Consider the following 25,690-nt stretch of genomic DNA (forward strand, 5'->3'; position numbering starts at 1 on the left):
TTTAATTTATTAATAATATATATTAATATATATATATTTATAAATAAAAATAATATTATAAAAAATATATAAAAATTTAAATAGATTTACGAACTTTCAAACCGTATTTAAGCTTGATTTGAAAAATTACTTGAACTGGATTCGATTACTCGAGCTCGGCAACAACAGAGCCAAATTGAAATTCAGGAACAGTACGATTCATCAACGGTATATTCCCGTTGCTTTGTGTCACGCCCCGACCCGAGTCCAATCGCACCGGGTCTCACACTCCGCCTTTTACCACTTCCGCTCGTCTTCCATCCTGAAACGCTCCGCCCTCTCGAAGCCTCGACCCGTCTGCCTCCCTCCATGGCGGGGATCTTAGCTCGGCAAACCCTCCAAGCTTTTCGGGGCAGGCAATCGGTAAGATCTCAGATCCCATATCTCTTCTCCTACCGTATGCTGTTCGCACGTTTCTCGCATCCAAGGCCGATTTCGTCGGACGATCGGAGTTATTTCGTCGTTTATGGAAGCGAATCTCTTATTCTTTTTGAAGAAAAACGCCAGCGTTCGGTTTTGTTTCCTGAAATCTTGGGTCTACTTTTTGTGGTTGGTTTCTATTTTTTTTTTTAGATTTTTCTCATTTCTATTAGAATTTATTTTGATCGGCGTTGAAGATTTACGAAGCTATACTCGAAAGTTTCTGAAATTTATTTTGATTGGCGTGGGTGGTGTGATTGAATTTGGGTGAACGTTGAAGATATGCTAGAAATTGATTTTTTTTCAACATTTTATGTTAGAATTTGTTTGTGATTAGCCTTTTTGGAATCCTAGATTTTCAAATTTTTTGTGCTTGAAATTGCTCCTTATCTTGTTGCTTCTTTTCTTGTTTATTCTTTGATTTATTTATATACAGATCAATAGGACTATCTTCTGCTAAACAGATCAAGGTTGGAGATAATCCAACCTTGCCCACGATAAGAGCATATTGATTTGGCATCTATATGGCTCAAAAAATTAAAAGTATTTCATGGAGAAGGCCCGTCTCTCAGATGGCTGGGGTCAAGGTTAACACGGAAAGGAGTGTTCGATATAATTCATTTGGATTTCCTTGAAGATAAGATGCGTTTGATTCAGAAGATTGGATTTCTGATTTTTGGATTTTGGACTCGAGTAACAGTCATTTATTTACAATTTTTTCCAGGGATCACTGAACGGTCCTAGTCTATTGGTCTAAGGACTAGGGGACCAAGTGTTTCCTCATCTTTGAGTCTGAAACCCTCTATTCAAGGCCTCAATGAGTCTTAGGATTTCCTGCTTGTCCTTGTACTCTTTGCCAATAGCTGCCTTTCATGACAAGGCCAGCATAACTTCAGTCCAGCATCCTTAAGTGCATGGTCCACCATGTCACTCCCTTTTTAGATGGTCACCACTAGTACAGGTTAAGACCTGCCCTATTTATTCACCATAGACAACACATATTCATATCCTAATAACTGGAAATAAGGAACATAGCTAAATCAGGACCTAGTTGTGGACTGCCATTTGGGTAAGTATGCCTAGAAACAAATTTAAAGGCCTAATTGATTAAATCAGGTACAGAGTTGGAGCTAGGAAGCTAAACTACCTACCAAGCTAGGGCCAACTCTAGTGTCAATCCTCTATGTTATCCTTGTTTGTCTAGGCTCTGCTAGCTGGATTTTCTGATCCATCGTGAATGGTATAATGAAAAGCTATACTGCTTCCTCTGAGGGAAGGGGATTCTGGACAAGGAACTCTTCTTTGTTTGTTGGGATATGTTTTTTGAACCTTAATAAGGTTTTGAAGGTCTTGGTATTTGCAGTATGGGCATTTTGAGGACTGATTCTCTAGGCTGCTGGTATGAAAAGCTTGTGGTTGACCTTGGCTGTTTGGAGTAGGTTAATCTGCTTCTTAGCTTTTCAGGCATTTAATAGATCTGTAACCCACCCAAGTGCTGTTGTTGGACTTGGAAATAGTTGTTTATGTACAGCAACTGTGTTAGAAACTTGGCCTTGGCCTTGGAGATTGTGGTGTTGGTGATCGCAAGGACATTGATTTGCTGGGAAATTCTTGGCTTTCTTAAACCTCTTGTAGAAAAATCTTGGCAACAGCGATCAATTGCAATGCCAGCAGAAGCATTTCTGTTTATTTGCCATGCAAGTCTCTAGATATCTTTAATATCCAAAGCCATTGTCTCTGATATCTGTCTTGAGCTAGTAGCGACATTTTATTTTAACCCACAGTGGCCTGGTTAACTTGGCCAACTAGTGATATGCCCAATTTTGTGATTATATATGTGTGTAGAAGGACTATGCAAGTAAGGTTTTAAATCCTGTGGGATGAGGCTGTTTCGGCTTTCCCATGGAATGGGACAGGATGTGGTGCTATCTCGTCCCGCCCTGTTTCGACAATTGGGACACAGGATGTTTCAGTCAGGACGCTGGAACGCTAATAGGATGATCTTGTCTTGACATATGGGATGGTACCCCATCCCAGTGTCTTGTGGGACGTCTAGCTGGAATTTGAATTGTTGTATTTAGGTGATATGCCTGAATTGACTGACTTGGTTGATGCCTAATCAGGGTATTGGTTGAGTGGATCATCTCAATTTATCAACAACTAAAACAATTTGGGGACTCCTATAGCTAAAAATATGTGTTCCAGTGCACGTATTTCAGTTGATTGACTATTCTGCTCCTTAACTCTGTACTTTCTTATTAAAAATATTAAAAAATTAGTGCTCCTTGTTGCATTTTACAGCAAGGCATTTAAACTGGCTCATTTGATTGTGCATCTTTCTTTTGAATCCATGTATACAAAGTTGTATGTATTCTGGGAACCCACATTGTGTCAATCATTGTCCAAATATGAAGCATTTATTGGTGGAAAAATTACCTTTTTTGTGCATGCTTGTCTACCATCAATATTTTGTGATTTACATCATGCATGATTAACAAGGATAGGTGCAGGGCATCTCCATGGATTAGAAATTTAGGAGGTACAATTTAGTCACCTGACAACCAGAATGGCCAAACCTAGAACATTCAGTATTTTGTCGACATTTCCTTGTGGCCATGGTCAGCCTCCATTTAAGGCATACATCATTGCAACTAAGTTTCAGTTTGAGATAATTGTACCTTGTTTAAGTCATTGGTGTATAGGATCCTCATTTGCAATTGGGACAAACAGAAATGGCTGGACATGAAGGGTTACCTGATCATATCATGAGACATCTTTGAATGCACTATTGATAACATGCGAAAGGCCAAGTACAAGTAAGGGTTTCGAATGTGTCTGGAAGTGAAAAAGAAAAAAAATATTAAGATTGGTCTGTCAATGCTGTATTTTTTCAAGTTTTAGCATGGGATATGTATGTGTTATGATTTGTTTAAGAATAAACAAGAACTTTATCAGAACAGATGTCTGGTTGCTGAAAAGGATTGAAACTAAACAGAAGAGTAGAAGGGGATTCGTGTGTGCAACAGTCACTTCTAGTGGTAAAGTACCACTTAGAGAAATCATGCCCTCAAGAATTCTTAGAGGTTGATGCAAGGTCTATTTTTTTTTTTTATAATTTGTGGGGGAGGGGGGCAGGGGTTGATTGTTAGAAGTGAGGAGAAACTGATTAGGAAGTCATATGGGATCAACAAATAAAGTCTGTATGTAAGCTTTGTTAATACAATCAGATGAATGGGAGAAGATCAGTAAGAGAGTGGAAGGGGAAAACTTAAAATGGCAACAGAAGAAATAGCTGGACTTAGGTCCACTACCAAAAATGTTAAAGCTATATATATCTATCACAATTTAGAATCAACATAACTTCTAAACCACATAAAAGAGGCATTGTGCCAAACCCAAAAATGGCTCCAGTTGTCTTGAAGTTCCTCAAATTCTAGGATACCTTTGTAAACCAAATAGACTTGCTCTTTTAGTTATCTTTTATCACAAAAAATATAGCAGCTACTGGAGTGGGATACAAATTGCACTTCTCTTCTCCCAGTTAGACAAGTGCACGTATGCATGCAAAAAAGGAAAATTGTAAAAGAAAAAAAATAGAAGTGCTGTCCTAGTTTCAGTTTACAAGTGCAACTTTGATTCCAAGAGACTGTCATAACTTGGCCAATAGATATCCAATGATAGGGTAGGAGTTGTATCTTTCGTGCAAAAGAAGGATTCACCTTTCTTCACATGAATCACTGTTGGATCATGTAATGACTGCTCTGAGATCTGTGCAGGCAGATGAATGAAGGATTTCAGTGTGCTTGAAGATCTGTGCGGAGCATGATCCAATTATCGACATTGCGAAAGTAGATCAATTATTCTTTTGCGCGAAAGATACCATCCAAACCAAGGATTTAAGTCCCGATGGAGGCCATCTCGGCCATCCCGTCTCATTCCTTTGAGATTCCAACAACAGGGATGGGTGCAGGATCTTGAAACATATTTTCGGCCTCTGTCTCAGCCATCCCACCTTCATCCCAGCCGTTTTGTCTTCATCCCGATCGGATCAGGCACCAGTACGGTCGTCCTGGTGATGCCCTAATTGTTTTTTCCATTGTCGAATGTGAATGGGCTATTCATCGTCGGGAGGGGAGAAGAACAAAGAAAAAGGGTCCAGGGAGTACTAACCTCTTTTTCTGTTGGTGTATTGGCATCGGCGTCGTCGTCGAAGGGAGCACGATCTTCTCCCTTCGATTCTAGTTTTGCAAGAGCAGTGTACGTCGGGAGGGAGGCAACTTGAGAAGGAGAAGGGAGGAGATAAGAGAGAGGAAGGAAGCCATTGAATTTTCGACGAGGAGCCAAGCCAATCGAGAGGGAGGAGAGAGGATCGGAGGGGAAGGAAAGAGGAATCTTGCTCGAGGCCTTCGGGCTCTGATATGGAGTTTTCTCCCCAATGCCATCCGTTTGATCGCGATCTCGTGCCCGAGTCCACATGAACCAGGGCAAATCTCGAAGCATATGCACGGTGGATAGCACGCAATCGGGAATTGGTGAAATATAAGGGGTAGCGTGGCGTGTTATCCACCACGGGATTTGATGTGCACCAAGTCCAAGTGAAGCTGGGCAAATCCCGAAGCATATGCACGGTGGATAGCGCGCAATCAGGAATTGGTGAAATACAAGGGGTAACGTGGCGTGTTATCCATCGTGGGTTTTGAAGCGGTCCAATTGCACCTGGTGCATGCAATCATAATATGGATTTCTCCCATATGTTGTGTGATGCTATTCATTCGATCTCGTCCATTCGATTGCATCCATAGGACATCGCTCTCAAAATGTTTCGAGTCCATGATTTCTCTTGGACTGAGCATCACACCCACAGGCCCCATGCAGTTGCTCTGATCAACGTTCATGACTCCATTTGATGCTCATCTAATCACGTGTGGTCAGATGCTGCTTAGGCCAGGATTTCTATCCTATATATTTCTTTAAGTCGAACAAATCATATTTATCTGTGTCTTATCTTAGAAGTTCAAATATATTTAAACAATAAATAGATCAGTAAAACTTCAAGATAAATTCAAAAAAATAACATATATATATATATATAAAAGAATGTCCCAAGCGTGTACCAGGACGCTCGACTGGGATGGCCACCGGGACGGGGCGGGAAGCGGGGCATCTCATTTCAGGAGAAAATTGCGACACCTCCGTCCTACGAGATTTAAAACCTTGATCCAAATCCCCAATTATATGCAAATTGTAAAACAGTAAAATTTTGAAAATGGTTTAAAACCTTTTCTAGTAAGCCAATGATGGTCCAGATCAATTTCTGGGTTGAATTTCCTGATGTTTTGACACTAACAGGAGAGCTTAAAGGACCTTTTGTATCTTTTATTTCCTGTTTCTCTCTCCTTTAACATCTCTTTTCCATTTTCCTCATATATCTTATTTTCAGTTGGTAATTGTTTCAATTGCCAAAACCAAATGATTCCTTTATTAATGATCTCTCTTTTGATTATTGCAAAAACCCTTTTTTAGAAGGAAAACTTCTCTTCTATTTTTCTCTTTCCTCCATTTTATTGGAAGCTCTGAGATCTAATGAAATCAAGGTAATCTAAACTCTCTTTCCTTTTGTTGAATTTTTCTCTTCGTATAAATTATATTTTACTGGTTTCTGGATAAGCTAACTCCCTAGGCTGATTCATGGTTTGAAAAGAAGGCTGGGAAAGATCATTCTTGTAATTATTGTATTTATCTAGGAAAGTGCATTTCCAACTTTTCCTTCCTGTAATTATGGTATTTTGATATTTTGCTATATTTTTTTTTCATGTGTACCAACTATAAATATTAAATCTCAATCTTATGTAGGTTCAACCAGGACAATCTGCATTGGTTCTACGGAACCATTGGCAAGCATTCAGCTCACGGCCATCTTCTAGGAAATTTAAAGGTTTGTCTTGTATATATATATATATCCATTCTGGCACAACAATCTTTTTTCCGAAATAGATTGTGTTACTTTTCAGTGTTTTTATGTGTTCCAAGGCAAGTTATAATAGGTTTATGAGTTTATCTTTAGCATCACGTTCATCACTGGCATACATTGCTGTTTTTTGCATCACACGCCCACCATAAGCAAGGTGTATAACATTTGGGTTAAGAATATAGTGTTCGAATGTGTGATGACTTACCAACCATGATTACAAGTTAGATGCTTATCAACCTTGCGATCATATCTCTCAGCATGTGAGATTGTCTAGAAACTCATCTCCACATATATATTTTTGTACATAAGGTGCATATACTTTGGTTGAAAAGAGATTGTTCATTGGCATGATAAATTGATAATGAGAATAGTAACACTCATATCCATGTATATTTACCATAACCTGCAAGCTTTCACCATCTATATAAGTCATCTTTATAGATCATAATATTACCTGTCAAAATTTGGGAACTTCCATAACCGGCTTCAACTGGATCTGTCATTTATATATTTCTAGTCTTTGCCGAGACAGCTTTGGCCAACAGCGCAGCCTGCTACAGAACATGAACAGCCAGTTGGCTGAATACTTGAAGGGCTACATACAACCCATCTCCACAGTTCTCCCGAAAATTGTAGTAGTGATAACAGTGAACAGTGACTCGTTAGAAAAGCGGTATAGTATAAGCATATCACCACCAGATTTTTTGCCCAAAGGAAAAGAAATTTGATCTATTACTCTACAAGTGTTTAAATGGTTTCTTAAATTAGTCACTTACAAACCTAAAGAAAAGGAATACTGTTTGCTGGTTCTCGTTCAGGATATAGTTGCCATACACATAATTTGGAACGAATCCAATTGTTAATGGATTATGATGTATATGAGAAGATTTTGAACCTAGTCTTTGTTAACTAAAACCTCTACTCATTCCCAGCTTTCCAGTGAATCAACCAGCTTTGTGAGGAGTCTGTAGCTAATAGAATGAGTTTGTGCATGTGTCATTGGCTTGACTAATTTAAAAAGGAAGAAAAAAAAAATCTCTGCTTTTATGCAACACTAATAAAGATTTTCTAAAGGTAATAGTGCAGGTTTTCATAGGACTCGAGATAATTGACATCTGCCAACATTTCATTAAAATTCTGGAATTGTTACTATTGTCTGAACACAGAAGCTGCAGATCTAGAAGACTATTTTCTGGAACTCAAACTTGTTAATTCCATCAGACTGATGACATTATACTTTGAAAGTATCTTAATGCTGACAATAGGGCTTTAGTATCTTAATGCTGACTGTAGAGCTTTGAGCTCTGTGACATGATTTTAGGACTTTTAGCTCCAATTTAGTAATTATTTCAGAATCGAGGAGGGAGGGGTGCCTTTTGCAAATATCTTGCCCCTTTATGTCCTTTGTACCAAAGTTTGTTCCTGCCAGCTCTATTGTGCTGCTCAATCAGATTCTCATACTGATTGTGCTGAGATGTTGATGTCTGCATATGTAAATAAAACTGTTGTTTGATAGGACGATCACTGAGATGTTCATGCCTGCATGTGTAGAACTGTTGTTTGATCGGGCAAACTGTTTACTCGTATGTCTGCTTACATGCAGAGGATGAGGAGAGGGAGCAACTTGCCAAGGAGATTGCTAAGGATTGGAGTGCAGGTAATCTCTTGCAGAATTTTAATTAGTTACAGCATTATTCATCTGTGGAAAATGTGCCTTTGCATTTCTGGTCTGCATTATTTTCTGCAATACTTGCTAGCCCCATCTAATTTATAGAGGCTTTTCTGCAGTTTTTGAGCAAAGCATAAATACGTTATTTCTGACTGAAATGGTGCGTGGGTTGATGCTGACACTGAAATATTTCTTTGAGAGGAAAGTAACTGTAAGTCACACCATTCACTCTGTCACTTATATTCTGGATTTGCATGATATCACTTATTTCTCATTTCTTATTGGTTTCCATGCATCTGCTGGTCACAGATAAATTACCCCTTTGAGAAGGGGCCTTTGAGCCCCCGTTTCCGTGGAGAGCATGCTCTCCGGCGTTATCCAACTGGGGAGGAGCGGTGCATTGCTTGTAAGCTTTGTGAAGCTGTAAGTGTTAAAGATGTTGCATGTTCTACAGAGGATTAAAGATATTGCATGTGAACTTGGAAACATAACGTGTATTCTGATAATCAACAATGTGGTGTGCAAGCAAAACTTACCGTCGTTGCTTCACACAGTGACTAGCTTGAAACCTAAAACGAAGGAATCTGCTATGAACGTTGCATATCCTGCTGGCTGATATCATCAACCTTCTATGATGATATTATTTTTTGGGTCCTGCATGCTTATTCAAGATGATTATTGTTATGACCAGATATGCCCAGCACAAGCAATCACAATTGAAGCAGAGGAACGAGAAGATGGCAGCCGTCGTACTACGAGGTAAGTAGGCTACTCCATTCCAAATAAGTTTCTAGGCAACGAGCATAAAGGTTATCTTATTGATGATATCAATATGGATGATAGTGATGATAGGGATATTGATAATAGTGACGATATTGATGATGACCTTGATATAGAGCTACTATATTATACTGAAAATAGATCGATTGATATCATCCCACAGTTTCAATTAGCAAAAACGATGTTTCCTTGCATAATACGGATTCTAGACATTCATGATCTATATGTGAATGAGTCGAATTACTTATCCCTCGGAATTATATCTCTTAGGATTGTGAAAAATGTACCACTAGAAATATTCTTATTATTTCTTCGACTCATATTCCCCTAAAAGTGGATCGCATTCTAATAGCTCCAAATAAATTAAATACATGCATTGGGATATGAAAGCTTTTTATTCCACAATAACAAAAACATTTTTTCATTCTTGAGATCAAATTTGTGCTTTCTAATTTTACTTAACTGTAATTGCTTTGGGTGTTACTTCCCAGGTATGATATTGACATGACAAAATGCATCTACTGTGGGTTCTGCCAAGAGGCATGTCCTGTAGATGCAATCGTCGAAGGTCCGAACTTTGAATTTGCTACTGAAACTCATGAGGTGAACTTTCCAATTCCTGCATCAGTGTTTTCTGTTCCTCCACCCTCATTTCTCACTCTGTGACCTAACTAAAATCAGTTCTCACTTACCTAATAATCTCTCAGGAGTTGCTGTATGACAAGGAGAAGCTGCTGGAAAATGGGGACAGATGGGAAACAGAGATTGCCGAGAATCTCAGATCTGAGAGCCTTTATCGCTGATTTTTTTTTGTTGTGAAGAAGTGAGACAGTTGAGAAGTCTTTGTCTATTTAGAATTTCCAGAATAAGAAAGAAACCTCTGTTTTTGCAGCTTGCATTATACTTCGTTTTGTGTTTAATCAGGTAGCAGTTTCAGAGATATTTTAGGAAAGAAAGACATCTATTTGTCCATAATAACTGCATCTAATGGAGTGAATCAGAAACGTATAATTTCACTTCATCTTGTGTTTAAGCAGTTAACAGTTTCAGAGATATTATGGAAAAGAAACACTTACTTTTTCCATAATAACTGCATCTAATGATGGCTCAGTTTCATATTTGTCTCAAACCCGTCTCAATATCTTGGCATGCCTCTATGTGGAGCCATGGAAGAAAACCTTTAAAAGGTGAGTGCATCTCACTGGTGCAGAAAGTGGAGGCTAGGATAGCTGCTGCAAAAGGTAAATATTTATCTTTTTGGGGAAGGCTATCCCTAATCGACACGGTGCTCATTGCTATCTTTATTTACTACATGTCTATTTTTAAACAACCAATATGCATCGTAGGGGAAGTGGACAGATGTGGAAGATCCTTTTTTTGGGTGGAAGGGATGTATGAACTCTCCGGGTATTTCAAGTAATTATCTCCAAAAAGGTGGCCTAGGATAAAAGACATTGGAAAATTAAATTAATCTCTCTTGGCCAAATGGTTTTGGAGGTATCTATCAAATAATACAGTATTTTAGAAGCATGTGCACTTCGCCTATACCTCTCCTCCACTTGGAAGCCCATTAATAGATGCTCTACTTTGTGATGTGGTTCCGGCCTTTTGGAATGGAGTAGCTTTTCAAATTGGAAATGGACAAAGTATTCCTTTCTGGAAAGATAATTGGATACGTGATGCATCACTGAGGAGTATATTTCCAAAGTTGCACAGTATAAATCGAAAGAAAAAGATAAATTGGTCACTGATTTTTTCAATTCTAGATCATTGACCCACAGATTAGAAGGCTGCAGTTGCCAGTTATATATACATTCAAGAAGAATTCAATCAAATGCAAGCTCTATTGCACTCAGCCACTCCCAGCCGAAATTTAGATCAACTGAAGTGAAAATTGGAAAACAGAAAGATCTTCTCAACTTAGATGTTTTTTGTAGCTGTGTTGGTAAAACAAAAAAAGCTACATACTAGAAAGATTCTTGGGAGAAAGTTAGGTGAATATTTTTTTTTTTCAATCATCCTAATGAAAATGTAGAAAATATCTTCTCAACATGCCATATTTTCTCCACTATTTGGAAGGCTATTTGCATATCAATTGGAGCTCTTTATCTTGCAATCAACTTTTGAAGACTTATGCTTGGATTGGAGGTTCAAATGCTTCTCCAAATCAACCCAACCCATTATTCTTATGCTGCTTGCAGCAATAATTCAGGCATGTTGGAAGGAAAGAAATGAAAGTATCTTCCTCAACAAACATCACTCAATTCTCTCAGTAGCAGCGAAAGGTCTCATATTATTCAATGATGGTCAGTCTTGTGAGGTCAAAATCTCCTCAGTGATTTTACAAATGCATGGAATAAAGTTAAGGATATTCCTCCACAGTTATCTGGTGTTTTTTTTTTTTTTGGTATATAGCGGTTATCTGGTGTTTAAATGTTTCTCTAATGATGTTTAGTGCTCCGTACTGCAATTGCACTATCATATGCTTCAAGCTGGACTTTGGAAGCTATCTGATCTAAATTCTGCATCGAAGGGAAAAGGATATTAGCTGATCTGAAGTTGCCGTTTCAAAATAGCACCAGAGAAACTGAGACTTCACCTGGAAAATTCAGAGTAATGAAGTATTTTAGTTGATCTGAAGTGGAATTTGAAAAGGAGAACGGACAAATTAGAGCAAAAGAATTCAGCTACCCTCGCTCTTCTTTGTCAATTTTTTTTTCTTTGGGCTTTCTTATCAACGCCTGCTCTACCATCTCATCTCACATCAAAACCAGATAAAGTGAAGGTTCAGCATTGGCCCTTGCCGTCTCTGTTTTCTTCCGTTTGTTCTGTGTCACGGTTGCTGAAACCAACCACGCCTTTGGCAACATCCTCCCCTTGCTTTCTATAAATATACTCTTGCACGTAAATATCTTCTCATCCATAAAAAAAGAGAGCCACAAAAAAAAAAAAAAAAAATCCCTTTTCATCCAAAAAAAAAAAAAAAAAAGCATTTAATGAGAAAGAGCGAATCAAAACCTTTTTTTTTTTTTTTTTGTTTGACATGGGAGAGAGAAGATCCTCCATTTGGATACTTTCCCTACCATCCAAACATCTAATTGCAAAATAGAAACAATAACACAATATTCAAATCTCTGGCGATGCTTTGACCGCCCGTTTCTTAGCCGTGAATCTGTAGATGGTGACCCCATTCCGAGAGCCAGGCAGCGGAGGGTCGGTATGGAGCACGGCAACGTCGAACAGCTTCCTGGCCTTTCGGAAGAAGACGGAGTCGCGCTTCTTCCACCGCCTCAGATGGCCCATCACGAATGCCACCTCCCCTCTCACCAACACCTCAAGAGTCTGCAACAGTGGGTCGAAGAGGTGCTCGTAGTAGACGACGTCCGACGCCACGACCACGTCGAACACCGAATCGTCCAAGGAGTCGCCCCAACTGAGCGGGCGGACGTCGAGGGAGCCGCCGCGGGGGACGAGGGCGTGGGCGTTCGAGTCGGCGTTGAAACGGAGGTTGGGGAGGACGTGGGGGAGGTCGGTGAGGGTGACGTGGGCGCCGAGGATGGCGGCGGCGGCGATGCCCACGAGGCCGGTGCCGGAGCCGAGCTCGAGGATGCGGAGAGGGATGGGGGAGGGAGAAGTGGGGAGGAGGAGGGCGGAGGGGTTGTGGTCGAGGAGGGAAACGAGGGAGGAGGCGGCGGGCCAGAGCTGGAAGGAGAGGCCCCGGTAGGGGAGCTGCCTTATTACTATCGTATCACCGATGGATCTGAGGAGGTAGTGCTGCTGATTGGGCGTCCATTGGGCGGCGGCATCATCCAGTGCGGCTTCTTCTCCGGCTTCGTCTTCGTCGTCATGGAGGGTAGAAAAGAGTAGCAGGTCAACGTTGGTGTCCTCGTCCTCGTCTGCCATCGTTTTCCTCCTCAAAATGAAACCAAGGAGTATTGGGCCAAATTAGGGCATCAAGGCGGAAGAGAGATGGATGAATGGTCCAGGGCATCAAGCGGGGGCACTCAGAATCTTTTCTATTTTTTTTTTAAAATTAAATTAGAGGGATAGTTTGGTTGACGATGGAAAAAATGGCACCTTCCAGGGTAGTTCATTTTAGATTGGGCATCTATTTTTTTAATAAAATTATATAAACTACCTGTTATGCCCTTTATAAAAAGAGACATCTTATCTTATATTATCTAAAAATTACCCTAATTCCTAGACGATGGGAATTGGATTTTCCGATGTCCTATATAGAATTTTTTTTTCATAAAATATAAAAATTATATTCCTATAGGTTACTATTTTTTCATCTCTCCTTAAAAATTTCAATCAAATATAAAACATTTCTTCATACTTCCTCCCACCTCTTCCTGCAAATCAAATGAATTTTTAGTCACTTGTTCCCTCATCATCTTTCATCCGAGACAATAGAGTGCTATACAACTCTCAATGGTCCTTATTAAATAGACAACCATCTATGTATAATATGATACATGCTTGTAGATCGTTCCATTTGATGATTATCTATCTCCTGATGATGATAGACATCAAGAGTTGCACAGCCCTTTATAGCAGGCTATAAAGAGGTGAGCTTATCCTAGATTCAATACATAATAAATGAGAGTGGATCAGGTCAATATAATTTAACTTGTAATTGACCTTACAGCTCCCAAATATAGATAGGACATTTATTAAGCTCTGCTGGTCTACGTCTAAATTTGGACCCTTACTATTTAGGATCAGCCATAGGACAACTGAAAAAAAAGACTCAACCAGGAAAAAGAAAAAAACTATTTAAAGCGAGATCCAAAAAAATTCAACCAATTAATCTAACAAACTTAGAAAAGGTCCGAAAACTGAATCATGAATTCTGATAATTTAATTCGACTACATCATGACAGTTAAAAACTGATGTATTATAGAAACCATCTGCTTTTCAAAATCTACCTCTGCTGCATCAAATTTGATAAAGGTTTTCTTACTGATGAATCCTTATTTAGACAACAAAAACATTAAAGTCTTGTTGGGATGGTTGAGCCCAAAATCCTATGGGATTGGTGGTCCAACTATAAAAAATAATGGACTATAAGGAGGACAAATCTTTTATGATACCATAGAGAACATTTCATATAAAATGAATAAATAAACTGATCACTTACATAAGGGCAATATTCTTTCTCTTAAAATACACAAAAAAAGAATGCATGTGCACTAACATTTGATATATGTTAATTCTAAAACATCATAAATCCCAGTATGGACATGCATCCAGAATTATAAGTAACATCACAATATCTTATATAGTAATAGGCATCTGTCAAGAATATTATTTTATACGTTCGGGAGGTAGGAAGAAAGGGTCTGCCTCACTGGTGTGGCAGATCGGGAAGAGGGTGGGAAAGGCCCCAAATTTTAGGCACTTGATACCAAAAGCTGCCAACATGAAATTATATGCGGTTTTTGTTGTAGAGGTAACCTATAGACCAAAACTATCCTCCTCCTTGGGACGCATCCAAACCAACACGATAGAATCGGACATGAGTACTGGCCCGAGACCTCAACCTTATGTCCACCTCGAGCTGCAAGCTCATCCCACATACACAAAATCTGAAACCGTTCAACAACTTTAATTCGTATGATAGTGGGAAGATTTTCTATCCTAACGGTTTGTTAGAATGTAACTTACTGATCTTAGGGATTAGGCATAACGGCGTAAAATTCTGATTAAATTACGTATAGCTTCACTTTTATATAAAAAATTATTAAAGAGACCTTCAGATAAGCTCAATCGGAAAGGAGAATAGCACCCCATTACTCTCTCCCTCATTTTCACTATCTTTTATCTACTATTCTTAAGCTCCGACTAACTTAGGCATCGGAGAGTCTCCTATCGAAAAATCTCCGACGAGTGTGGACTTCCATTGTAGGCTCCTTCTGATATCTTGATCTTCAGATGGCGTCCAACTCCAGCAGCACCACTAGCGAATCGGAGACTTGTAGCAACAGTTTTCATCTCAAAAAAAAAAAATTATATATAGTTTGAGCATTAAGGTAGGCTTCCAAAAGGGTAAAATGCATGAAGTTTTTCATTTGCTCTTTTCCTTCGTTAATTTATTAGGCTGTGATGAATAGAAAGAATCAAGAATGTGAGTTGAAAAGTTCAGAAAATTCTTGTTTGTTCGAGAACCACATAGGGCAATTTAAACTGGTTAATTTAGAAGGAACAATTAATCTAAAGAATTAACATGGATGATGTTTGCATCTTGATTTTCGTGGAACTTGTATTTCAGATGCAGGGTCTGAGCTGATTTTGCAGGGGCTGAAAACATTGGGAAGAATTTTTATTTATTTCATTCAATGAAAGATTTTTTTTCCTATTGATTTTATTTTAAGTGTTGTGACTATTAACCTAGTCAAAGCTTGTGCCAACCTCTTGATAATTCGAACCGAAGTAGGCCCTCTCTGTAACTAAGTTTTGTTGAGAAACAAACCATTTGTTGTAGAACTTTCCTCTCGTTGCAGTTCTATTTTTAAGTACATGCGGATTGTATGAGTAATTTTATTTTGCATTGTATATATAAGCTCTCCTTCTGTGTGGAGAGATTTAAATCCCATCTCATCATGGTGCCAGAGTATAAACACAATTGTGTTAGATAATTTTAATCTTTTGTGCATGAATCGTGCTTCAATATTCAAACAAAAATTAAATTATAAATAAATCATATCTTGCATTATCGTGTATCCAATATTATGATCCCATAGCCCGTAACATGTCTGATCTTCTTTCATGGGATGTTTGATCTTCTCTCTCCTTATTCTCCTCTTTAGATGATCGATGAAAATTGCTCACATCTTTCTGAGAGTTAGAAAAAAAGATCAGGACATCTCTATATTTATACCTGTACTTACCTTGTCCCATCTAAAGACTAACTCTAATCAAAATTAACTTGCAGTCCAGATTTGATTAGAAATAGAACTCCTTAATTAATTGGGTCTATTGTAATTGATTCAGTACATTTGACTAATCTAATGAGTTAAATATGACTAAGTGATAATTAAACCATATTAATAGTCAAATCCAATCATCTGATCATCACCTACTTCGATCCTACGGCTCTCTTGTGTCTATTCCTTTCTCTATCTCCTCATTATTCTCATTCTTTGTTGTGTCTACTTCTGTATACTCCCGCATCTAGCTCTAAGTTTGGCTCCTTCTCTAAAGTGGTCATCGGCTTTTTCGACTTCTTCTGTCAAGTTCTTTGCTTTTCTCCACCTTTCTGATCATCTGAGACAGAATTCTGAAGCACAATCTCCCTTTTGCCTCTCTACTTTTCTTAACTTGCTGATCATGGCAAACTCCTCTTCATTTTTATCTCTGGTAGGTGGTGCCTCCTCTCCATCTGTTGGGGATCCGATTAGAGGGGAACAGTTATATGGCTTGGAAAAGATCCATCCTACGATATCTTCGTGCAAACGAACTTCTCGAAAACAGATACAAATCGAAGTAAGTTGGAAAGGTTGTATCCGGTCCCAATCCTGACATGGCATATCAAGGATCAACCGGTATTAGGATTGCTTCTCCCTGCAGTCAGTGATCCGGTTGTGACTCAAAATTGGTGATCTTGTCGCATGAATCTGGATCTCATTTGCTAATGCGTCACAAAACTTGACTCGGGCTGTAAATCTCAGACTTCAAGTTCAGGCACTTCAACGTGATTCTGGGACTGTCATATGGAGTATCTCCAACAAGCAAAAACCATTGCTGATAATTTGGATTCCATTGGTAAGCCATTGTCATTTTAGGAGTATCAAATTTATATTTTTCATGGACTACGCCATGATTATAATGGACTTGGCACTGCTATCACTGTCCGAGCTGGCTGCCCTATGCTTGTAGCTCATGAAGTATGGCTGGAACTAAATAATCTGGCTATTTAAGATAAGTAGCCTTAACAACCTCATCAGCCGGCCTCACTTTCGTCCATGCTTCATACTTTCTCTATCGGTCACTTTCGTGCTAATTCAAAGAATAATCATAATCACCGAATTAATCAGAAATGTGATAGTAATGCTCAAATTATTCGTTGTCAGCTATGGGGCAAGAATGGTTATGTTGCCGCTGCATGCTACCAGAGATTTAATCATGCTTTTTAGCCTGATTCAACCCCTCCATAGGCTCACATTTTGATTGTTCCTTCAGCATCTCATGCAGTCGGTGATTACAATTGGATTCTTGACTCTGGAGCCAATACATTATATGGCTGCAAATATGGTAAATCTTTCTATCAACTCGAGCTTTGAGCAGCTTACTATTGGTGCTGGCACATGTTTATCTATCACACATAAAGGCCATTTTACCCTACACACGCTCACCCCACCCCCCCCCCCCTTTTTTTTTTTAATCTTTCCAATGTTTTGGGTGTTCCCTCCGTTGCCAAAGATTTATTGTCCACCGCCACGTTCACTAGAGATGACAATTACTTTCTTGAGTTTTACCTGCTTTTCTTTTTGGTGAAGGATAAGGACGCTGGAACCTCACTTCTCAAAGGGCCGCTTGAAGATGGACTCTATCATCTTTTCAATAAAGATGTCACCGGTCTGAAGCCTGTGGCTTTTTCGGCATCCTCTGTTATCACTTTGGCATTTGTTGAAGCAACGTGCACCGGATAGGATCGATCTGAGCTTGTGATCTAATATCTAATTTCTTTGAGACAATTCACCAAACACATTGCAGGCATAAATAAACAAAGACAAAGAGACAAGATTTACGTGGTTCGGCACAACAGGCCTACATCCACGGGGAGGAGGAGCAATCCACTATAATCCGTCCCGAAAAATAGGTACAATATAAGGTATAAAATACCTGGTCTTTTTTCGAATCCCACAAGAAGGCAACAATATATCGAATAGAAGGCAACCAAGATCCAAACGGATCAACCAATCTCAGCCTCGGCAATAGATCAAAATAATAAACAATACCTGATGAAGATACCTTCCTCAAACCTCGGCAAAAAATCAAGACGATACCTCCTTACCAGCCGTAGCAGCACAAAGTATCTGTGAAACCGAGAAGAAGAAGATAGGTAGATCACCACCCGACGGCCAACAGAAAGAAGCCAGAAAACACCTGCACACGAGGCACAGCTGAGAGATCGGCCAGAGAACAGAACCCGCGCACAAGGCACAGCCGAGAGATCGGCCAGAGAACAGGCCAGCACCGAAGAACAAGCAAGAGAGATCGGCCAGAGAACAGAGCACGCGCACACGAGAAGACACAGGCCAGAGAACAGATCCCGCGCACAAGGCACAGGTGAGAGGTCGACTCACAGGTGAGAGGTCGACTCAAGAATAAAGCCTGCGGACACGAGAAAGCAAAGAAAAAACCTACCGCAAGAAGCCCTAGAATTTCTCCGCGCGCTCTTGCCTCTCTTCTCCGAGAAAAGGATGCCAGGGACCTCTTTATAAAGGAAGAAAACCTTCTAAGAAAAAGAGTTTCAATCGGTGTAGAATTCCTTGATATCACGGGAAACGGAAAAGGAAATCAGATTTGGAGCCAAATATAACAATCCTCCTCCTTGCGACAAATATTGTACCTTTAAAAAAAAATTTATAGCCTCCTCCTCACCACAAGCCCCGCAGGGCATTACCAAATATTGATTCCAATCAAGTTCAGGAAATTCCTGAACTTAATTGCAGGGATTGGTTTAGTGAACATGTCAGCTGGATTATGGGCAGTGTATATTTTCTGAAGTCTGACATCACCTTTCTCTACTAGGTCTCTGATGAAGTGATATCTGACATCTACATGTATTGTTCGTTCATGATACATCTGGTCTCTGGCAAGGTGCAAAGCACTCTGACTGTCACAATGAATGTCTAAACAATCCTGTTTGAGACCCAAATCCTGTACTAACCCTTTTAACCAAATAGCTTCCTTTGCTGCCTCTGTCAATGCCATATATTCTGCTTCAGTGGTAGATAAAGCAACTGTAGACTGCAAAGTAGCCTTCCAACTGACTGCACATCCAGAAAGAGTAAATACATATCCTGTCAAAGATCTTCTCCTGTCCAAGTCACAAGCATAATCTGAATCACAAAATCCTGTAACTGTGCAATTACTCTGTGTAGAAAATATCAATCCCAATTTAGAAGTGCCTTTCAGATATCTAAGTATCCATTTCACGGCTGACCAGTGAGCCTTTCCAGGTTTATCCATATATCTGCTCACTACGCTTACTGCCTGTGAAATATCAGGTCGAGTGCAGACCATCGCGTACATGATGCTGCCAACTGCGCTCGCATATGGCACTCTAGACATATATCTCTCCTCATCCTCAGTCTGAGGAGAGTCTCTGGCAGAAAGTCTAAAATGACTGGCAAAGGGGTAGTGACAGGCTTGACTGTAGACATACCAAATCTGTCCAAGACTTTTTCAATATAACTATGCTGAGTAAGAAAAAATCTACCTGACTGCCTGTCACGAATAATCTCCATCCCAAGTATCTTCTTTGCCGGTCCAAGGTCCTTCATATCAAATGCAGTACTGAGCTCGGCTTTCAGTTTCTGGATGATTGTCATGTCTTTGGCTGCAATTAGCATATCATCCACATATAATAACAAATAACAAGAGGACCCATCTGAAAGCTGCTGGTGATACACACAACTGTCATATGGAGATCTACTGTATCCATGGTCAACCATAAATCTGTCAAATTTGCGGTACCACTGTCTTGGAGACTGCTTGAGACCATATAATGATCTCTTGAGTAGGCATACATGATCTTCTTTATTTGGAACCTCAAAACCAGGTGGTTGTTGCATATAGATCTGTTCCTCTAAATCACCGTGAAGAAAGGCTGTCTTAACATCTAGTTGTTCCAGCTCCAGATTTTGAGAAACAACAAAAGCAAGTAACACCCGGATAGATGAGTGTTTGACTACAGGAGAAAATACCTCCTTGTAATCAATATCCTCTCGTTGACTGTATCCCTTTGCTACCAATCTGGCCTTATATCTTAAGTCTTGGGGAGTGGCTCCTTCTTTTCTTTTGAAGATCCATTTGCAGCCAATTGCCTTTTCACCTTTTGGTAATTTGATTAACTCCCAAGTCTGATTCTTTTCTAGAGACTGAAGTTCTTCAACCATAGCCATGGTCCATTCATCAGCTCGTGAACTACTAATGGCCTCCTGAAATGTGGTCGGCTCATCACCAATGGTGTCTGCAACACTCAGAGCATAATAGACTAACTCAGCACAAGCAGAATCCTCAAAACCATACCTTTGAGGTGCTCTGATCTGACGCTTTGGTCTGTGAGTGGCAATACTCTCAATCTGATCCTGATCTTGTAATGTCACCTCCTCCTGAGTCTGAATCTGTGCATCTGTCTGTTGTTGTTGGGTTTTAACAGTCTGATCAATGTCTACAACCTTCCTATCCTGCTGACCCCGATCCTGATCACTTTGAGAAGAATTAGGCTGTAGCTGCTTTGAATCAATGGCTGTCTCATGGAATGTCACATCTCTGCTGACTAGAAATCCTTGAGATCCAGGTTCTGTGCACCATAATCTGTAGCCTTTTACCCCATATGCATATCCAATAAATATGCACTTTTTAGCCCGAGGGTTCAACTTCCCATCTTTTACATATGCATAAGCAGGGCACCCAAAGATTCTGAGTTTCGAATAGTCTGCAGGTCTTCCTGTCCACATCTCTTCGGGAGTCTTCATACTTAATGCTGATGCTGGAGATCGGTTTATAACATAGCAGGCTGTGTGAGCGGCCTCTGCCCAAAAATCTCTACTTAACCCTGAACTAGATAGCATAGATCTGACTCTCTCTAATAGTGTCCGGTTCATGCGTTCTGCCACACCATTCTGTTGAGGTGTACCCACTGTTGTTCTATGTCTGAGAATGCCTTCTGTCTTGCAAAAGTCATCAAATTCTGTAGAACAAAATTCTAAACTATTATCAGTCCGAAAAGTTTTCACCTTCCTTTCAGTTTGCCTCTCGACCATAGACTTCCACCATTTGAATGTTTCAAATACATCACTTTTATTTTTAATGGTGTATATCCAGACTTTTCGGGAGTAATCATCAATAAACGTGAGTATATATCTTGATCCACCTTTGGATATAATTGGGGCAGGTCCCCATAGGTCAGAATGAATATAATCTAATATACCAGTTGTCCTGTGCACGCCTGTTGTGAAGCTGACTCTATGTTGTTTTCCAAATATGCAGTGCTCACAGAATCCAAGTGCACCAATCTTCTGACCTCTCAGCAGACCACGTCTGCTCAGCTCCTGTAGACCTCTGTCTGAAATGTGTCCTAGTCTCTGGTGCCATAAGTGTGTCAACTGCTCAAGAGAAGATTGTACTGTTGATGCCTGACCAACAACAGTACTGCCATCCAAGTAATAAAGGGTTCCACTTAATTTACCTTTTAATAAAGTTAATACCCCTTTATTGATAGTAATAGATCCTCTACCCCATCTGCCCTCATATCCCGCTCTGTCAAAGGCATGTATTGAGAGAAGGTTCTTTTTTAATTTAGGAACATATCTAACATCATCCAATATCATCATGGTATTTGAATTTGATTTAATTTGAATTGTTCCAATACCTTCTATATTACAGATACCATCATCTCCAAGAAGAATAATACCACCTTCACAAGATCTAAAGGAAGAGAACCATTCCTTGTGAGGTGTCATGTGGAAAGATGCTCCAAAGTCCACTATCCAAGTGTCAGTATGACTAACACTGCAGGCAGCTGTGAATACTGCATCATCTGATATACTGCTATGACTTCCTGAAGAAACTGCAATTGATGCTGTATCAGAGATTGTTCCTTTATCCTTTTGTTCCTTTTCCCTTTTAGATTGTAGAAGTCTACACTCAGATTTCCAGTGACCTGGCTTTTTGCAGTAGTGATAAATACCTGGTCTTTTAGGCCTAGACTTTGATCTATTTTTGGACTTACTCCTACCTTGTCCACTCTTTTTCTGTTCATCTCTACCTCTAACAACAAGACCTTGAGCTGAAGTCTGAGCCTGATGCTGAAGCTGTACTTTTAATCTAAGTTCATTGGATAACAAAGTAGCTTCTACTTCTTCAAGACTTATTGTTTCTCTTCCATAAAGTATGGTAGTAGTAATATGCTCAAATGACTTGGGCAAAGAGTAAATTAGAATCAAAGCCTTATCTTCTTCATCTACATCGACACCAACATTTACTAAATCTAGCAGGAGCTTGTTATACTCATCCAAGTGATCTTTAAGTGAAGTTCCTTCAGTCGTACGAAATGTGTGTAATTTTCCCTTCAAATATAATCTATTGGTCAGAGATTTTGCCATGTATAAACTGTCTAGTTTTTCCCATACACTTTTGGCTGTGTCTAGTTCCACAACATTACGAAGGACTTTATCACTTAAACCTGAAAATAAGGTTCCTAGGGCTCTCTCGTTCATCTCTTCTTTAACAGCTTCATTATCTCCCGGAATTGAATCTATACCCTTAAGGGCTTTTGCAACACCTTCTTTAACTAACAGATATTTCATCCTTACCTTCCATAGTGAAAAATCTCCCGTGCCATCAAAGACGGCCACTTCATGTCTGACGGTGGTGGAGTGTGAGACAGACATCGGATCATTAGCCATTGAGAAACTTGATTTCTTGTCACCAGCCATCCTGATGCTCTGATACCAATTATTAAAGCAACGTGCACCGGATAGGATCGATCTGGGCTTGTGATCTAATATCTAATTTCTTTGAGACAATTCACCAAACACATTGCAGGCATAAATAAACAAAGACAAAGAGACAAGATTTACGTGGTTCGGCACAACAGGCCTACATCCACGGGGAGGAGGAGCAATCCACTATAATCCGTCCCGAAAAATAGGTACAATATAAGGTATAAAATACCTGGTCTTTTTTCGAATCCCACAAGAAGGCAACAATATATCGAATAGAAGGCAACCAAGATCCAAACGGATCAACCAATCTCAGCCTCGGCAATAGATCAAAATAATAAACAATACCTGATGAAGATACCTTCCTCAAACCTCGGCAAAAAATCAAGACGATACCTCCTTACCAGCCGTAGCAGCACAAAGTATCTGTGAAATCGAGAAGAAGAAGATAGGTAGATCACCACCCGACGGCAACAGAAAGAAGCCAGAAAACACCTGCACACGAGGCACAGCCGAGAGATCGGCCAGAGAACAGAACCCGCGCACAAGGCACAGCCGAGAGATCGACCAGAGAACAGGCCAGCACCGAAGAACAAGCAAGAGAGATCGGCCAGAGAACAGAGCACGCGCACACGAGAAGACACAGGCCAGAGAACAGATCCCGCGCACAAGGCACAGGTGAGAGGTCGACTCACAGGTGAGAGGTCGACTCAAGAACAAAGCCTGCGGACACGGGACACGAGAAAGCAAAGAAAAAACCTCCCGCAAGAAGCCCTAGAATTTCTCCGCGCGCTCTTGCCTCTCTTCTCCGAGAAAAGGATGCCAGGGACCTCTTTATAAAGGAAGAAAACCTTCTAAGAAAAAGAGTTTCAATCGGTGTAGAATTTCTTGATATCACGGGAAACGGAAAAGGAAATCAGATTTGGAGCCAAATATAACAGCATTCTTATCTTGGTCATGTAGCGCTTTCTGATGCTCATAAAGCTCTTCATGATTCTTCCATTTTCTTTCAGAATGATGCTAATAAAAGATTTTGCACTCCATATCAATTAGGTAAAAGTTATCAATTTCCTTTTCCTTTATCTGCTTCTTTTTCCTCCTCTACGTTGCAATTAATATATATTGATATTTGGGGGCTGTCTCATGTTACTTCACATTTGGGTAATCGTCACTGTATTTACTTCTTAGATTATTACTCAAAATATTCATAGTTCTATCCATTATGCACTCATTCCGATGTTGCCCATGCATTTCACATTTTTCAAATTCATGTTGAAAAATATTTTTGGAACTAAAATCAAATTTATTCAAACTAATGAGGCATGTGAGTTTCTTTCACATATATTTCAAAATGAATTGCAAAACAATCGAATCGTCTTTCGTGTCCTCACCCTCCCCAAATGAAATGATACAACCGAACATAAACATCATCATATTATCGAAATGGGTCTTGCATTAATTACACAAGCACTTATACCCAAAAAAAAAAAAAAAAAAAACACAAGCACATGTTTCACTTCATTTTTGGGACTATCTTTGAAACGGTAGTTTTTATTATTAATCGACTACCTACCAAAAAGTCTCAATTCTTATCTCCTTGGAAAACCCTCTTTCACTCTAAACCTGACTACACCATGTTTAGGATCTTCAGTTGCCTTTGCTTCCCTTATTTATATCCTTATATGTCTCACAAATTAACTTGACACTCGCTCCACCCCATGTATATTCCTTGGGTATCCCATTGGTGATAAAGGTTATCATTGTTATTTTCTTTCTTCGGGTCACATTTTCATCTCTAACAATGTTGCTTTTGATGAAGCATCTTTTCCATTTGCCATAGCTCAGGCTGGCTCATCTCCCATGTACTCTTCTACCCTTGACCCCTTACCTTCTCCAAACCATAATGACAACATCTGTGCTCCTCCCACTATTCCCCTTTTGCTATTTGCCATGCTTCTATTTCGGGAGACACTTCTACGGCTTCAAGAAATGCCCTTGATACTATTTTCTGTGAGTAGAATGATCCACTAGGCCAACTACGGCTACAAGAAATGCCGACTCTGGGCCTTCACCTCTACCTTTACCTCAGCCCACCAACCCACGCCTTGTGATTCTTCTCCTACTTCTACAGTTCCACACCTTGTTACTGATCCACTCTCAGATGATCACACTGCTTCTAGTGTTGCACCTACTAATACTCATGCCATGGTCACACGCTCAAAGGATGGTACCGTTTCCCAATGCCATGACTCTACCAAGCATCCTGTGGCATTAGTGGCTTATGCATCTGATGTGGAACCAACATGCTTTACAGATGCTAATAAAGACCTGCGGTGGTGCCAAGCTATGGCTGAAGAATATGATGCTCTTATTGGTACGGGCACTTGGTCTCTCATCCCCCCTTCTTCCAATCAGCATGTCATTGGTTGTAAATGGGTGTGTAAAATCAAATATAAGTCCAATGGCTCTATTGATTGGTAGAAGGCTCGTCTTTGTTGCCAAAAGGGTTTAATCAATAAGAAGGCATCAATTATGGTGAAACTTTTAGCCCTATTCTTAAACCTATCACTATGCAGATAGTACTTTCCTTTGCTACTTCAGAGGAGTGGCCTATTCAGTAACTTGATGTTAAAAATGCCTCTCTACATGGTTATCTTTCTGAAACTATCTATATGTATTAGAAAAAACAAGCAAGTTGATTTTTTCTTTTTATGAGATTAAATGATTTCTACTATCAGTTTGTTAAAAAAAATACAAGCAACTAATAATAACCGGTATCAATAACAAAGACAAATCATACTGCACAAAAGAACATCAGAAATTTTACGTGAAAAATCCAGAAACGAAAAAAATCATGAGACTAAGCCAGAGAAAAAAACTTCCACTATAATCAGTGAGATACACAGTTCTTCTAAAAACTCTAAAGATCACGTAGACCACAAATCACCAAATCCACAACAAACAACAATCTCGAAAATCTCACAATCCAAAGTCAAATAAAAATCTAGATTAGAGGGTATCCAATAATGCTGACAGAGTGACAATCATCTAGATTTGTAGCCCAATATTTAAGCATCAGAGAAAGCATGAAGTTGTAGGGAAGAGGCCTTAATGATCAAGAGGCCATGGTG

At 39.6% G+C, this 25,690-nt stretch overlaps 2 protein-coding genes across 2 annotated transcripts; one reads left to right on the forward strand and one right to left on the reverse strand.

The window, feature by feature from the left end:
* The first annotated feature begins 218 nt into the window (after nucleotides 1–218).
* Nucleotides 219–9,900, forward strand: LOC105060868 (uncharacterized). The gene is made up of 8 exons (XM_010944723.4): nucleotides 219–402; nucleotides 6,313–6,394; nucleotides 8,034–8,087; nucleotides 8,219–8,310; nucleotides 8,409–8,522; nucleotides 8,791–8,858; nucleotides 9,371–9,482; nucleotides 9,587–9,900. Exons 1-8 carry the CDS (start codon nucleotides 349–351, stop codon nucleotides 9,680–9,682), a joined length of 672 nt encoding a protein of 223 aa, XP_010943025.1. The 5' UTR covers nucleotides 219–348; the 3' UTR covers nucleotides 9,683–9,900.
* A 1,992-nt stretch (nucleotides 9,901–11,892) lies between these two features.
* Nucleotides 11,893–12,911, reverse strand: LOC105061445 (uncharacterized). Its single transcript, XM_010945494.2, has one exon. It carries the CDS (start codon nucleotides 12,780–12,782, stop codon nucleotides 12,006–12,008), a length of 777 nt encoding a protein of 258 aa, XP_010943796.1. The 5' UTR covers nucleotides 12,783–12,911; the 3' UTR covers nucleotides 11,893–12,005.
* Between the last annotated feature and the right edge of the window lie 12,779 nt (nucleotides 12,912–25,690).

Source organism: Elaeis guineensis, chromosome 2 (assembly GCF_000442705.2).
Source record: "Elaeis guineensis isolate ETL-2024a chromosome 2, EG11, whole genome shotgun sequence".
In the NCBI taxonomy this organism is placed as follows: Eukaryota; Viridiplantae; Streptophyta; class Magnoliopsida; order Arecales; family Arecaceae; genus Elaeis; species Elaeis guineensis.

What these genes read in the sequence shown, in the direction of transcription:
- LOC105061445 (XM_010945494.2), bottom strand. Translation starts at nt 12,782, where the DNA reads ATGGCAGACGAGGACGAGGACACCAACGTTGACCTGCTACTCTTTTCT.
- LOC105060868 (XM_010944723.4), top strand. Translation starts at nt 349, where the DNA reads ATGGCGGGGATCTTAGCTCGGCAAACCCTCCAAGCTTTTCGGGGCAGG. An exon ending in ATCTTCTAGGAAATTTAAAG is followed by an intron (nt 6,395 to 8,033) that starts GTTTGTCTTGTA and finishes GCTTACATGCAG; the next exon opens with AGGATGAGGAGAGGGAGCAA. An exon ending in TCTTTGAGAGGAAAGTAACT is followed by an intron (nt 8,311 to 8,408) that starts GTAAGTCACACC and finishes TGCTGGTCACAG; the next exon opens with ATAAATTACCCCTTTGAGAA.